The 13521-nt window shown below is 42.0% G+C and overlaps 2 protein-coding genes across 3 annotated transcripts in view; one reads left to right on the top strand and one right to left on the bottom strand.

The window, feature by feature from the left end:
• Nucleotides 1-1424, bottom strand: part of tulp4a (TUB like protein 4a) — a 30633-nt gene extending 29209 nt beyond the window's left edge. The window contains exon 1 of the mRNA XM_061929916.2: nt 1201-1424. The gene's annotated coding sequence lies outside the window, so the exon portion shown is untranslated. The remainder of the gene's footprint in view (nt 1-1200) is intronic.
• Nucleotides 1425-1450: 26 nt separating this feature from the next.
• Nucleotides 1451-13420, top strand: mrps10 (mitochondrial ribosomal protein S10). 2 transcript variants are annotated; one of them, XM_072912226.1, is made up of 7 exons: nt 1451-1569; nt 4862-4914; nt 8931-9003; nt 9086-9225; nt 12929-13037; nt 13104-13193; nt 13266-13420. In XM_072912226.1, exons 1-7 carry the CDS (start codon nt 1510-1512, stop codon nt 13353-13355), a joined length of 615 nt encoding a protein of 204 aa, XP_072768327.1. In that variant the 5' UTR covers nt 1451-1509; the 3' UTR covers nt 13356-13420. The 2 variants fall into 2 exon arrangements, with proteins under 2 accessions (XP_072768327.1, XP_061785897.1); XM_061929913.2 differs by lacking the exon at nt 1451-1569 and adding an exon at nt 3570-3662.
• Nucleotides 13421-13521: the final 101 nt, after the last annotated feature.

Here is a 13521-nt window from a genome sequence, read left to right on the forward strand (position 1 = left end):
GCAGGTAAGCTGCTTACCTGCTGCGCGTGACGCCGGCCGCGTCGAAAGCGGACGAGGCGGGGTGTCGGTGCGGTGGGCGCGGTAGTGACCCTGGACGTGCGTCAGGCCCTTCTCACGGATCGCCTCAGCTACGGCTCCCGGTGGGGCCCTCTCGGGGGAAGGGGCCTCGGTCCCGGACCCCGGCGAGGCGTCGGGGGCCTTCTCCGCTCCGTAAAAGTGTCCATCTCTTTTTCTTTTTTTTTCTTCTGTTGTGGCATATGCAGCAGGTGCCTGCTCGTTTTTCGTATGTGGGTAACAACATTTAACTATGTATATATATTTCCCAATTGGTTTAACTGCCACCCGCAAAAAAAAATAAAAAAATAAATAATTAAAAAAATATCTAATTAATCCGCCCGACCCGACCCGCGAGCGGATAAAATCTTATTTTTTTTAATTTCATCCGCCCGATCCGCGGATAATCCGCGGACTCCGCGGTTGTGTCCGCAAACCGCGCATCTCTAACGCTCATGTATCATTTTAGCGCTGTTTAATTAGAGCGACCCCGTGTGGCTAAGACATGACACAGCTGGATGTAAACAAGGTGCCCAATGAGTATGCATTAATAATAATAATAATAATAATAATGATGATGATGGATGACCATTTTGGAGCTAGACAAAAGGTAAATATCGAATCAAGATGGAACAATGACAGTCTTGACCTGTTGTATCAGAAAATAATTTCTATTGATACACAATAAAAGGTTACCTTAATAACGTAGCATGAATAAATACTAATAGGTATGACAAGCCAGTAAAGAAAGGAGCTACCTGGACAATAAAAACCTTTCTATGCCTGACTTTCTATTCTTTGTGCAGCAATTACACTAATAGTGATGCTGCACACAAACTAGTTGCAACCAAAAAAAATACAAAACATGAAGGCGGCTAACAAACCCGCTAACGTTAGCTGACCCAAACCCAATCCAGGCGGCGACTCTAGTGGCTCTAGTCCATCCGCCGCTGGCACCCGTCGCTAACCCGGCTACAGCTAGCATGACAGCCGAATACTGTCTTTTTAATGTATTCATAACCAGAACAGTGTAGATACTTGAGAATGAATAAACGCCTGTAGCCCGTTGGGCTGAGTGCTGGGTTTCTGGGTCAGATTTAGAATGGATAAAACGATGGAGACATCAGCGGTGAGATGGGAGCTTACCTCGGCTTGAAGGCTGCTCTGTTGTCGCTGTGCCTGCAGTCACTCAGCTCCACTGCAGGGCCCCGGCAGCTGGGTCACGTGGTGGTCATGTGACGCGACCATCATTCTAAATAATTATTCAACCTGCGAGTTATCCTCCCGAACGCCTATTTTTGTGGCCGTGCCATCATTTCCTCTGCGCTACTCACCACTTTAAAATCAACACAGGAAAGCGTCAGCGCATATGTAATGTTGCCTCCCAGACGGAAGGGGGGAGTCGAGTTCACAACTCACTTCCGGTTTCACGTTCACGACCTACCCGTTCTAAACATGGCGTTCTGGAGAGAATTTGGCTCCCTGGCAAGGATATTGAGTGGAATATCATATTCGGTAATGTTCGTTTTGTATGTCACACACATTTTTTTGGTATCACAGGTTGATTGGCCCTAGTGTGTGAATGTTGTCTGTCTATCTGTGTTGACCCTGCGATGAGATGACGACTTGTCCAGGGTGTACGCCGCCTTCCGCCCGTATGTAGCTGAGATAGGCTCCAGCACCCCTCGCGACCCCGAAAGGGACAAGCGGTAGCAAATTGATGGATCATATTCGGTAATGTTCGTTTTATGTCACACACATTTTTTTGTATCACAGGTTGATTGGCCCTAGTGTGTGAATGTTGTCTGTCTATCTGTGTTGGCCTTGTGATGAGGGGGCGACTTGTCCAGGGTGTACCCCGACTTCCGCCCGAATGCAGCTGAGATAGGTTCCAGCACCCCCAAAAAGTAACAAGCGGTAGAAAATGGGTGGATGGATCATATTCGGTAATGTTCGTTTTGTATGTCACACACATTTTTTTGGTATCACAGGTTGATTGGCCCTAGTGTGTGAATGTTGTCTGTCTATCTGTGTTGACCCTGCGATGAGATGACGACTTGTCCAGGGTGTACGCCGCCTTCCGCCCGTATGTAGCTGAGATAGGCTCCAGCACCCCCCGCGACCCTGAAAGGGACAAGCGGTAGAAACTGGATGGATGGATCATATTCAGTAATGTTCGTTTTATCCATCCAGCCATCCATCCCTTTTCTACCGCTTGTCCCTTCTTGGGGTCGCGGGGGGTGCTGGAGCCTATCTCAGCTGCATACGGGCGGAAGGCGGCGTACACCCTGGACAAGTCGCCACCTCATCGCAGTGTTCGTTTTATGTCACACACATTTTTTTGGTATCACAGGTTGATTGGCCCTAGTGTGTGAATGTTGTCTGTCTATCTGTGTTGACCCTGCGATGAGGTGGCGACTTGTCCAGGGTGTACGCCGCCTTCCGCCCGTATGTAGCTGAGATAGGCTCCAGCACCCCTCGCGACCCCGAAAGGGACAAGCGGTAGAAAATTGATGGATCATATTCGGTAATGTTCGTTTTATGTCACACACATTTTTTTGTATCACAGGTTGATTGGCCCTAGTGTGTGAATGTTGTCTGTCTATCTGTGTTGGCCCTGTGATGAGGGGGCGACTTGTCCAGGGTGTACCCCGACTTCCGCCCGAATGCAGCTGAGATAGGTTCCAGCACCCCCAAAAAGGAACAAGCGGTAGAAAATGGGTGGATGGATCATATTCGGTAATGTTCGTTTTGTATGTCACACACATTTTTTTGGTATCACAGGTTGATTGGCCCTAGTGTGTGAATGTTGTCTGTCTATCTGTGTTGACCCTGCGATGAGGTGGCGACTTGTCCAGGGTGTACGCCGCCTTCCGCCTGTATGCAGCTGAGATAGGCTCCAGCACCCCCCGCGACCCCGAAAGGGACAAGCGGTAGAAACTGGATGGATGGATCATATTCAGTAATGTTCGTTTTATCCATCCAGCCATCCATCCCTTTTCTACCGCTTGTCCCTTCTTGGGGTCGCGGGGGGTGCTGGAGCCTATCTCAGCTGCATACGGGCGGAAGGCGGTGTACACCCTGGACAAGTCGCCACCTCATCGCAGTGTTCGTTTTATGTCACACACATTTTTTTTGTATCACAGGTTGATTGGCCCTAGTGTGTGAATGTTGTCTGTCTATCTGTGATGAGGGGGCGACTTGTCCAGGGTGTACCCCGCCTTCCACCCGAATGCAGCTGAGATAGGCTCCAGCACCCCCAAAAAGGGACATGCGGTAGAAAATGGGTGGATGGATCATATTCGGTAATGTTCGTTTTATCCATCCATCCATCCCTTTTCTACCGCTTGTCCCTTTTCGGGGTCGCGGGGGGTGCTGGAGCCTATCTCAGCTGCATTCGGGCAGGAGGCGGCGTACACCCTGGACAAGTCGCCACCTCATCGCAGTGTTCGTTTTATGTCACACACATTTTTTTTGTATCACAGGTTGATTGGCCGTAGTGTGTGAATGTTGTCTGTCTATCTGTGTTGGCCCTGTGATGAGGGGCGACTTGTCCAGGGTGTACCCCGCCTTCCGCCCGAATGCAGCTGACAAGCGGTAGAAAATGGGTGGGTAGATCATATTCTGTAATGTTCGTTTTATTTCACACATTTTTTTTGTTTGAATGCGAGTGTGAATGTTGTCTGTGTTGGCCCTGCGATGAGGTGGCGACTTGTCCAAGGTGTACACCGCCTTCCGCCCGTATGCAGTTGAGATAGGCTCTAGCATCCCCCCGCAACTCCGAAAGGGACAAGCGGTAGAAAATGGATGGGGAAAAAAATGGTATCACAGGTTGGTTGGCCCTAGTGTGTGAATGTGAGTGTGAATGTTGTCTGTCTATCTGTGTTGGCCCTGCGATGAGGTGGCGACTTGTCCAGGGTGTACGCCGCCTTCCGCCCGAATGCAGCTGAGATAGGCTCCAGCACCCCCCGCGACCCCGAAAGGGACAAGCGGTAGAAAATTGATGGATGGATCATTTTCGGTAATGTTCGTTTTATCCATCCATCCATCCCTTTTCTACTGCTTGTCCTTTTTTGGGGTCGTGGGGGATGCTGGAGCCTATCTCAGCTGCATTCGGGCGGAAGGCGGCGTACACCCTGGACAAGTCGCCACCTCATCGCAGTGTTCGTTTTATGTCACACACATTTTTTTTGTATCACAGGTTGATTGGCCCTAGTGTGTGAATGTGAGTGTGAATGTTGTCTGTCTATCTGTGTTGGCCCTGTGATGAGGAGGCGACTTGTCCAGGGTGTACACCGCCTTCCGGCCGAATGCAGCTGAGATAGGCTCCAGCACCCCCAAAAAGGGACAAGCAGTAGAAAATGGGTGGATTGATCATATTCGGTAATGTTCGTTTTATTTCACACATTTTTTTTGTTTGAATGCAAGTGTGAATGTTGTCTGTGTTGGCCCTGCAATGAGGGGGCGACTTGTCCAGGGTGTACACCGCCTTCCGCCCGTTTACAGCTGAGATAGGCTCCAGCACCCCCCGCAACCCCGAAAGGGACAAGCGGTAGAAAATGGGTGGATGGATGCACCCCCCGCAACCCCGAAAGGGACAAGCGGTAGAAAATGGATGGATGGATGCACCCCCCGCAACCCCGAAAGGGACAAGCGGTAGAAAATGTATTGATGGATGGATGCACCCCCCGCGAACCCCGAAAGGGACAAGCGTTAGAAAATGGATGGATAACAGAGTAGACGCAATGGTGTCCGCCGTCGCCTCATTGCTATTGCTATTTACATGCATCATATGTTTGTTTTGTAGGGACAAGGCGTTTTGAGCTCCTGTGCAGCATCTACGAATTGCCTTGCAATGCGGTATGTAGCGGGGTTTTTTTGTCTTCTAACAATCATAGGTTATCAAATCAAGACTCCAAACATCCCCGAACAAGCTAGTCAGGTTACTTCTAGACCTCCACCCGAGATCACACCTCACTCCTACCCACTTCTCCAAAGTGGGCTGGCTCAGGGTGGAGAACAGAGTAAAACAACTTGCACTGAGCCTAGTCTATAAAATTCGCTACACCTCCGATACCGAAGTACATGTCAAACTACTTCCTTAACGTAAATGAGCGCCATAACCACAACACCAGGGGGAGCTCCACTAACCACGTTAAAGCCAGATTCCGATCTAACAAAGGTCTTAACTCATTCTCCTTCTATGCCACATCAATATGGAATGCACTCCCAACAGGTGTAAAAGAAAGTGCATCTCTATCCTCCTTCAAAAGCGCACTAAAAGAACACCTCCAGGGAGCTACAACCCTAGACTAACCCCCTCACCCCACCACATCCCACCTCCCCGGATTGTAAATAATCAAATGTAAATAATCAAATGTATATACCGGTACTTGTTCTTATGCTTTCTGAGCTCACTATGTTCACTGCTCACTGTACATATCCTACGAAGTCAGACCTACACTGTTACAATCATAGACATCTTATAAGGGTACGCAGCATCGAGCGCTACTGCCTACTGGCGCTGACGAGACGTGGGGCCGCCATCTTGGAGTGGTGATCCGCTCCACTCAGTGCAATTCATTTGGCAGGAGCAATGAACTGTCAGCGCATTTAATTCATTTTACCTCACTGAATACCACGGATTTTCATGCGTTTTTTTTGTCATACGTGTAGCTATGATAAGGGACACACGTTTTGGCGTGTTTTATTATTCATAGTTTGCTTAACAGTAATAGAATATTCTTATAAACTATAAGTGTCTAAGATCAAAACTGGGAATATAATCCCAGAGAAGGGGGGAAAAAACGGTCAGGTATTTTTAAGTTGAAGAAACAATATGATTAGGTTATATATACATGCGTATATCCTACATAAACAATGTATGAATACATTAGATATCTATATATCTTAGGGACCTATAGACTGTATCTCTGTTGTTGCAGCAGCAGAGAGTTTATTCTGTCTAGACACTTTGTATTGATTACATTCTTCCCTTAAATGATAATGTTTACAGTGATTGTTTTAATTTTACAAAATTGGGTTGGAAAGCTAGACTAAAATTTTGACTTGTATAATACTGTATAGCCACTGTCCATCTGATTGTCTAGTTAGCTAACACATATTACCGGTACCCCCCCTACACAATCTGGACTGTGGTCTTCATCATTTATTTCAACTTTACGTTATTCAAGTATGACATAATTTTAAATGTAATTAATTTCATTGACATGCAATTCTATTATGGTCATACTCTTGTTTGCTAGCGGCTACGATTTCAGTACTATTGAAGATCTTTGCTCCTTCTCAACTCTGTGGTAATATTCTTTTCACAAAATGCAACCAATAGTACGTTAATGTTAAATCTTACTTGTGAAAAGTAATCCCCCGATTCCTATTTTCAACAGTCCGCTCATTTGAGCAGGAAAACGCTGAACACCAGCCCGGCATCTTTGTTTTCTACCTGTCAACTGTCAGTTTAGGCTGCTCGCTGCCCGACTTGAAAAACTTATTTGGGTGTTACCATTTAGTGGTCAATTGTACGGAATATGTACTGTACTGTGCAATCTACTAGTAAAAGTTTCAATCAATCAATCAATCAACATTGATTCTGTAGTGTATTGCATTAAGACTACAAACTTGAGTTTAGTTTGTGTTTATTTGGAACATGCATGCATTCACAATTTCCAGTTTCTCCATTCAACATGTTCGAAAAGGAGTAGGATGAAGCAGAGTTTATTTAATCCTACCCCTTTTCCTTTACGGAGCAGTTGCTAACACTTTTGTTCACTTTCTGTTCTTAATGTATTCACAATATACTCCATAAGTAATAACAATAATAAATAATTAGTGAAGTAAGTTATATTTATATGGTGAGATGAGTAAGATTAACTTGAAAATGAATGGATGGATGAAATAAATTCAGAATGTTTATCATGGTTCTTCTTCATTGTACTTTGTATACACTTTAAGTTTGAAGAGTTTCTTGAAGTGGATCATATTAGTACATAGTTTGATTTATTTGCTTAATCATTTCCATAATTGAATTCCACATACTGATATACTGAAGGTCTTAAGTGTTGTACGTGTGTACAAATGTTTTAAATTACATTTTTCTCTAAGATTATATTTATCCTCTTGTTGAGAAGAATTGTTGTATATTCTTGGGTAGCAGGTTATAGTTTGCTTTGTGTATAATTTTAGCTGTTTGCAAATTCACTACGTTGTGGAATTTCAGTATTTGTGATCCAATGAATAAAGGGTTTGTATGTTCGCTACATCCAACATTATGTATTATTCTAACTGATCTTTTTTGTAACACCGTTAATGAATGAAGTGTACTTTTGTAGTTATTTCCCCATATTTCTGCACAATAACTCAGATATGGTAACACTAGTGAGCAGTAGAGAATATGAACATGTTTTGCTTTATTCATTATTGATGTGTTTCTTGCTACTTTATGTTGTATATTTTGTACATGAGATTTCCAGTTCAATTTATCATCAATCATTATACCTAGAAATTTGGTTTCATTTACTCTTTCAATTTTTATTCAGGCTATTTGTATTTGTGTTTGACTTTCTCTTCTACTGTTACCAAATAGCATTATTTTAGTTTTACTGAGATTCAACGATAGTCTGTTTTTGTCAAACCATCTTTTTAATGTGTTCACTTCTTCTGTTATTATTTTCTGTGTGTTCTCTCCTGAACAAAACGCAGTTGTATCATCCGCAAATAATACTAACTTTAAATCTTTTGTAACTTTACAAATGTCATTTATAATATAATAATATTGATCCATTTTGGTCCTAGTATTGATCCCTGAGGTACACCACAGGATATATTTAGTGTTGTAGATGTGTGTTCGCCTAGCTTCAGGTCTTGTTTCCTGTTCGTTAAATAACTTCTAATCCAGTTTAAGACCAACCCTCTGATGCCATACCGTTCTAGTTTTTTTAATTAAAATATTGTGATTAATTGTGTCAAATGCTTTAGTTAGATCCATCAACACTGCTGCCGCACATTTTTTACTATCTATTGCATTGGTAATTTCTTCTGTAATTTCAATTCAAGCCATCGAAGTTGAAACATTAGCTCTGTATCCATATTGGTTCTCTTCGAGTATTCTATTTTTGTTTGTGAAACTCTCTAATCTGTTATTGAACAGTTTTTCAATGATTTTAGAAAATTGTGGAAGTAAAGAAACAGGTCTATGATTTTTAAATTGGTGTTTGTCTCCAGTCGTATAAATTGGTGCATCTTTAGCTATTTTCATTTTGTTTGGAAATGTACCTGTTTGAAATGATAGGTTGCTAATATACGTTAATGGTCCTGAGATCTCTTTTATAACCCTTTTTTATTGTTTCCATATCAATTCCATTACAATGAGTTGAAGTCTTAGATTTGCATTTTTCACGATTTTAACTATTTCCTCCTGTGTCACATTATTGAGGAACATTGAGTTGGGATTTCTATCTATGATACCATTGTAGTCCTCAATCGAAACTGGGTCTGGAATCCTTTCCTCCAATTTGGGTCCAATATTTACCAAGTAATTATTGAAGCTTTCAACTACTTCCTTCATGTTGTCATTATTTTTGTTTCCGTCTGAGAAGTATTGGGGGTAGTGCCATCTTAGTGCCATTTTAATAATGCTATTGAGGATGCCCCATGTTGCTCTCATATTGTTTTTGTTCCTGTCTAATAATTGACTTTAATATTATTTTCTACATGTTTGTAGTATGTTAGTTAGCTTGTTTTTATACTTTTTGTACTTATTTTCTGCCACTGTAGTTCTTTGCGTTATACATTGTCTATATAATGTATTCTTCTTATTACAAGCAGTTGTTTTATCCTTTTGTCATCCATCTTTGCAGGTTTCCACCCTCTTTGAACCGAGGACCATCCTTCCACACAGCAGCAGCAGCACTTTCATCAACACCGTCACCAGTCAGTTATATTATTTGCATCCTTACGTTTGCAATGTCAGTCCATGTAATTATTTCAATAATCACAAGAATGTTCTTTTCAGATCACGATCACAGAACAGCCGGACACACTTTTCCAGAAGGTGACCGTGTTGGTTAAAGGTCACGATCGGGCTGTCTTGGATAGCTATGAGTACTTTGCCACCATGGCGGCAAAAGAGCTGGGCATCACCGTCAGCAACCTGTGAGTCTTTGTTGAATGACTTTTTGTATATTTGTGCAGAGTTTTAATCAGGGCTGTTTAGATGAACAATTTGCTGCACATTAAAATGATTAAAAAATGTAAAGAAATTAAACCAGTTGCAGTCAGGTGCCACCACACTAAGAGGCAGAACGATTTGAAGCAGTGTTTTTTTTAAACTGTGGTACGTGTACCACTCGGGCTCCTTCTAGTGGTACACCAAAGATATGCTTAATTCAGGGGTCCCCAAAGTAGGTCGCCCAAATTTACTTTTAAAACATGGACCAGAAGTTTAGGATGGCACCTGATTGGTAAGGTCCACAGCAATTAGTACTGACCACATGCTTCACACAAGTGAGTGTTGCACAGACTCAATATATAGGTACTAATTGGACAACCAATTCAAATGCATGGTCCAATTATAAAAACAACAACATAGAACATTAAAATATGGGATACAAAAACACAATTTGCCCACTGAACTATGTGAACATTATAAAAATGTCTAATAGACTTAGACAAACTTTAATGATTCACAAGGGAAATGGTTATAAGGATGGAAAAGGATAATGCGCACAAGGGCACAAAAAGAGTGTGAAAACAATAAGTAAAAAGGAGACCAAAAATGTACCATAATATATGACAATATAAAATAGTACAACACTAGAGATGTCCGATAATATCGGACTGCCGATATTATCGGCTGATAAATGCTTTAAAATGTAATATTGGACATTATCGGTATCGGTTTCAAAAAGTAAAATTTATGACTAAAACGCCGATGTACGGAGTGGTACAGAAGGGAGAAGTACAGAACGCCAATAAACCTTAAAGGCACTGCCTTTGCATGCCGGCCCAATCACATATCTGCGGCTTTTCACACACACAAGTGAATGCAAGGCATACTTGGTCAACAGCCATACAGGTCACACTGAGGGTGTTTATATATATAAATGGTTGATTTATAAAGGCTAGTAAGGTAAAGTTTTGTACCTGACAAGCTATCTTGCTTCTGCAGCCCTACTAGCCTATATAAATCAACCATTTATAAATACACATTAGTAGGCTAAATGAACCTCTTCAACATACACTGAGGGTAGCCGTATAAACAACTTTAACACTGTTACAAATATGCGCCACACTGTGAACCCACACCAAACAAGAATGACAAACACATTTCGGGAGAACATCCGCACCGTAACACAACATAAACACAACAGAACAAATACCCAGAACCCCTTGCAGCACTAACTCTTCCGGGACGCTACAATATACACCCCCCGCTACCCGCTAACCCCCCCCCCACCCTCAACCCCGCCCACCTAAACCTCCTCATGCTCTCTCAGGGAGAGCATGTCCCAAATTCCAAGCTGCTGTTTTGAGGCATGTTAAAAAAAATAATGCACTTTGGGACTTCAATAATAAATACGACATTTTTTTCCATAACTTGAGTTTATTTCTTTTTGAAAACCTTGTTACATTGTTTAATGCATCCAGCGGGGCATCACAACAAAATTAGGCATAATAATGTGTTAATTCCACGACTGTATATATCGGTATCGGTTATTATCGGAATCGGTACCGTAATTAAGAGTTGGACAATATCGGAATATCGGATATCGGCAAAAAAGCCATTATCGGACATCTCTATACCACACAATTAAAAATACACCCATTTAAACCATTTAGTAGACCTGATGGGTAATATATGCAAAACGCTCTCCACACTTGGACATATATGATGCATTTTAGTAGCTTGAGGGACATTGATAGAAAATGGATGGATGGCAAGATATTTCTGATGGATTACAAAACCTTTTAGAAGGTCAGGGAAGTCAACAAAGTAGGAATGGTTCACATACTCTTAATAGTCAATGTTTTATCGAATATACTTCTTATTGTAGTGGCAGGCAAACTAAAGCCTGGTGTATACCTTTGCGTCACGTAACTTGTGTAGGCGACACGGTCATCCCCCTCCCCCTGCAGCGCGCACATGTTGCCAGGCAATCTTAATCGGCCCACGCATTCGGCTGGGGGCCAATCTTTTCCGACTCGCTGTGTGCACATATTGGCGGGTAATCTTTATCTGCGCGCATACATAAGGGTGGCGGGCATTCTTTTGTTTGATGATGAGCAGCCAGGTTCCAGACGTTCATGGTCCTTCACTAAATGTAAGTCATTTTAGTTACAATTTTTTTTTTTTTTTTACACAAGTGTGTTTAAAGCGTTTGCCTGCCAACACAAGAACCAGCGCGTTCATCTGTTTTGAACATTATTTCGGTCCCACCATCTTTTGTTATTCCGTCGTGATTCTAGTTCTACTCAGTCCAGGTCATTTATTTGTTGTGCAAATACTTTTAAAGGCACACCGTGTAATATTTTTAATTATTCTGTTGTCAGCAATGTAAAGAGTGGATTTGAATGAGGACCTAATCAACTTAAATAAAAGGTTTATGAATGTTACAAGTGTACTTTTTTAAAGAGGAAATGTGACAGTTTTTTTTTTTTTTAATAGATCCCTATTAGATGCTAACTTTCTACACAATAGCCACTAATCTTCCTATAAATAAAATCTCGACAATACACACTGTACGTAGAAAAGACACGCAATAACAGATATGCCTATAAAATGCTATACATAATCAGTACTACAATCCATCATATATAATAGTTTATCTAGTGGAGTGTTTGAAAAATATGTCATAAAATAGGCACGTCTTCTAATAACAGAAACAGTCCTGCCCATTTTAGACACAATCTCATTTATATCACAATATAAAATTCAATTGATAATTTATGGTTAACCCTAACAGTTCAGTTTCATGCGCCTGCTCCAAATAATTATTTTTTTTAAGAACAAGTGACAGAGGCTGTACATTTTTAATGTATGTTTATGGCCCATAATCATATTTTGTTTGTTATTTAGAACATGCCTATTACTGTCAACAAAACTGGATACACACTCCAGTTCTTTTTGCAGTAAAGTGAAGTGAATTATATTTTATATAGAGACTCAAAGTGCTTTACATAGTGAAAGCCGTTAGCTACATCTTTAAGCTACATTCAAACCAGTGTGGTTGGCACTGGGAGCAGGTGGGTAAAGCGTCTTGCCCAAGGACACAACGGCAGTGGCTCGGATGGCGAAAGCGTCTATCAACCGAACCATGCCGCCCCGTAGTGCAGTACATCACAATAAACTGTATTTGTATTTTGCTCCAACTGTTGCAAGTGGTCAGATGTACTGTAATAGATTAATATCAGAAATTGTCTTACAAGAAGATTGACTCCATATCTGGTGGTTGGAACCGTGGTAAACTACTATGGGAGCTAGAGCTGTTCCTGGGGTAGACTGACTGTTTTATGGGTGCCACCCCTGAAAAAGAAAGTACATGCCACTGTCTGCAGTAGAGACATTCCCTGAAACGTCTCTGGCAACGCATTTCAGCCAGTTTGGTGGTACCCTTCCGCATGCGCAAAGGATTGATGAATTGGTAGTGACAGAACAAAAGTCAATATAGAATACGCTACACAGCACATTGGTTCTCTCAGTGGAAAATTTGAGTGCAAAAAAAACACCCTGACGGAGCAGTCGAGCAACAACAAGTACTATACTCTCACTTTGTAAGGATTTTGCTTTTCACCGAAAAACTTGCATTTTAAACGACCACAGTAATGTAGATACACGTTTGTGTTCCCTCTGCTGCAGCTTTGAACCCCCCAAGTACATAGAGAGACTTACACTACTGAAGTCTGTTCACATCTACAAAAAGCACAGGGTTCAGTATGAGATGAGGACACACTACAGGTCCATTGAGGTGAGATTATAGCAGCCCACTATATTACCATGTATCGGTAAATTCTTCAAAGTTCTTTGTTGGTAGCTGTCTCATCTAACAGGCTCCACAGCACAGGTGTATCTGGAATACATCCAAAGAAACATTCCAGAAAGCGTAGCCATGCAGGTGACAAAAGTGAGTCTGTACCAAAAACACTGCACATTGAAGTGTTCTTTTGTCTCATACATGTGGTTTCTTGCTAACAAGACTGCAATGGAGAAAGTTCCAGACCATATCACAGAGCCCATGTGGAACGATGAGCCCGCTGAGGAAGCCCAGCAGAAGCCCAGTCAATAGCATGCCTACTTGTCACTTATTGTGTCAGTGTGTGATTTTAATAATAATAAATGCAAATATTGACAGTGCAGTCCCAGTTTTTTGTATTGATATGTTGTCATGTTGTAAAATAAACAGTACCAGCACACATGGGTTCTTGGCAATATTTTATTAAGTCATTCAAATT

This window comes from Nerophis lumbriciformis, linkage group LG34 (genome assembly GCF_033978685.3).
Source record: "Nerophis lumbriciformis linkage group LG34, RoL_Nlum_v2.1, whole genome shotgun sequence".
NCBI classification, from domain to species: Eukaryota; Metazoa; Chordata; class Actinopteri; order Syngnathiformes; family Syngnathidae; genus Nerophis; species Nerophis lumbriciformis.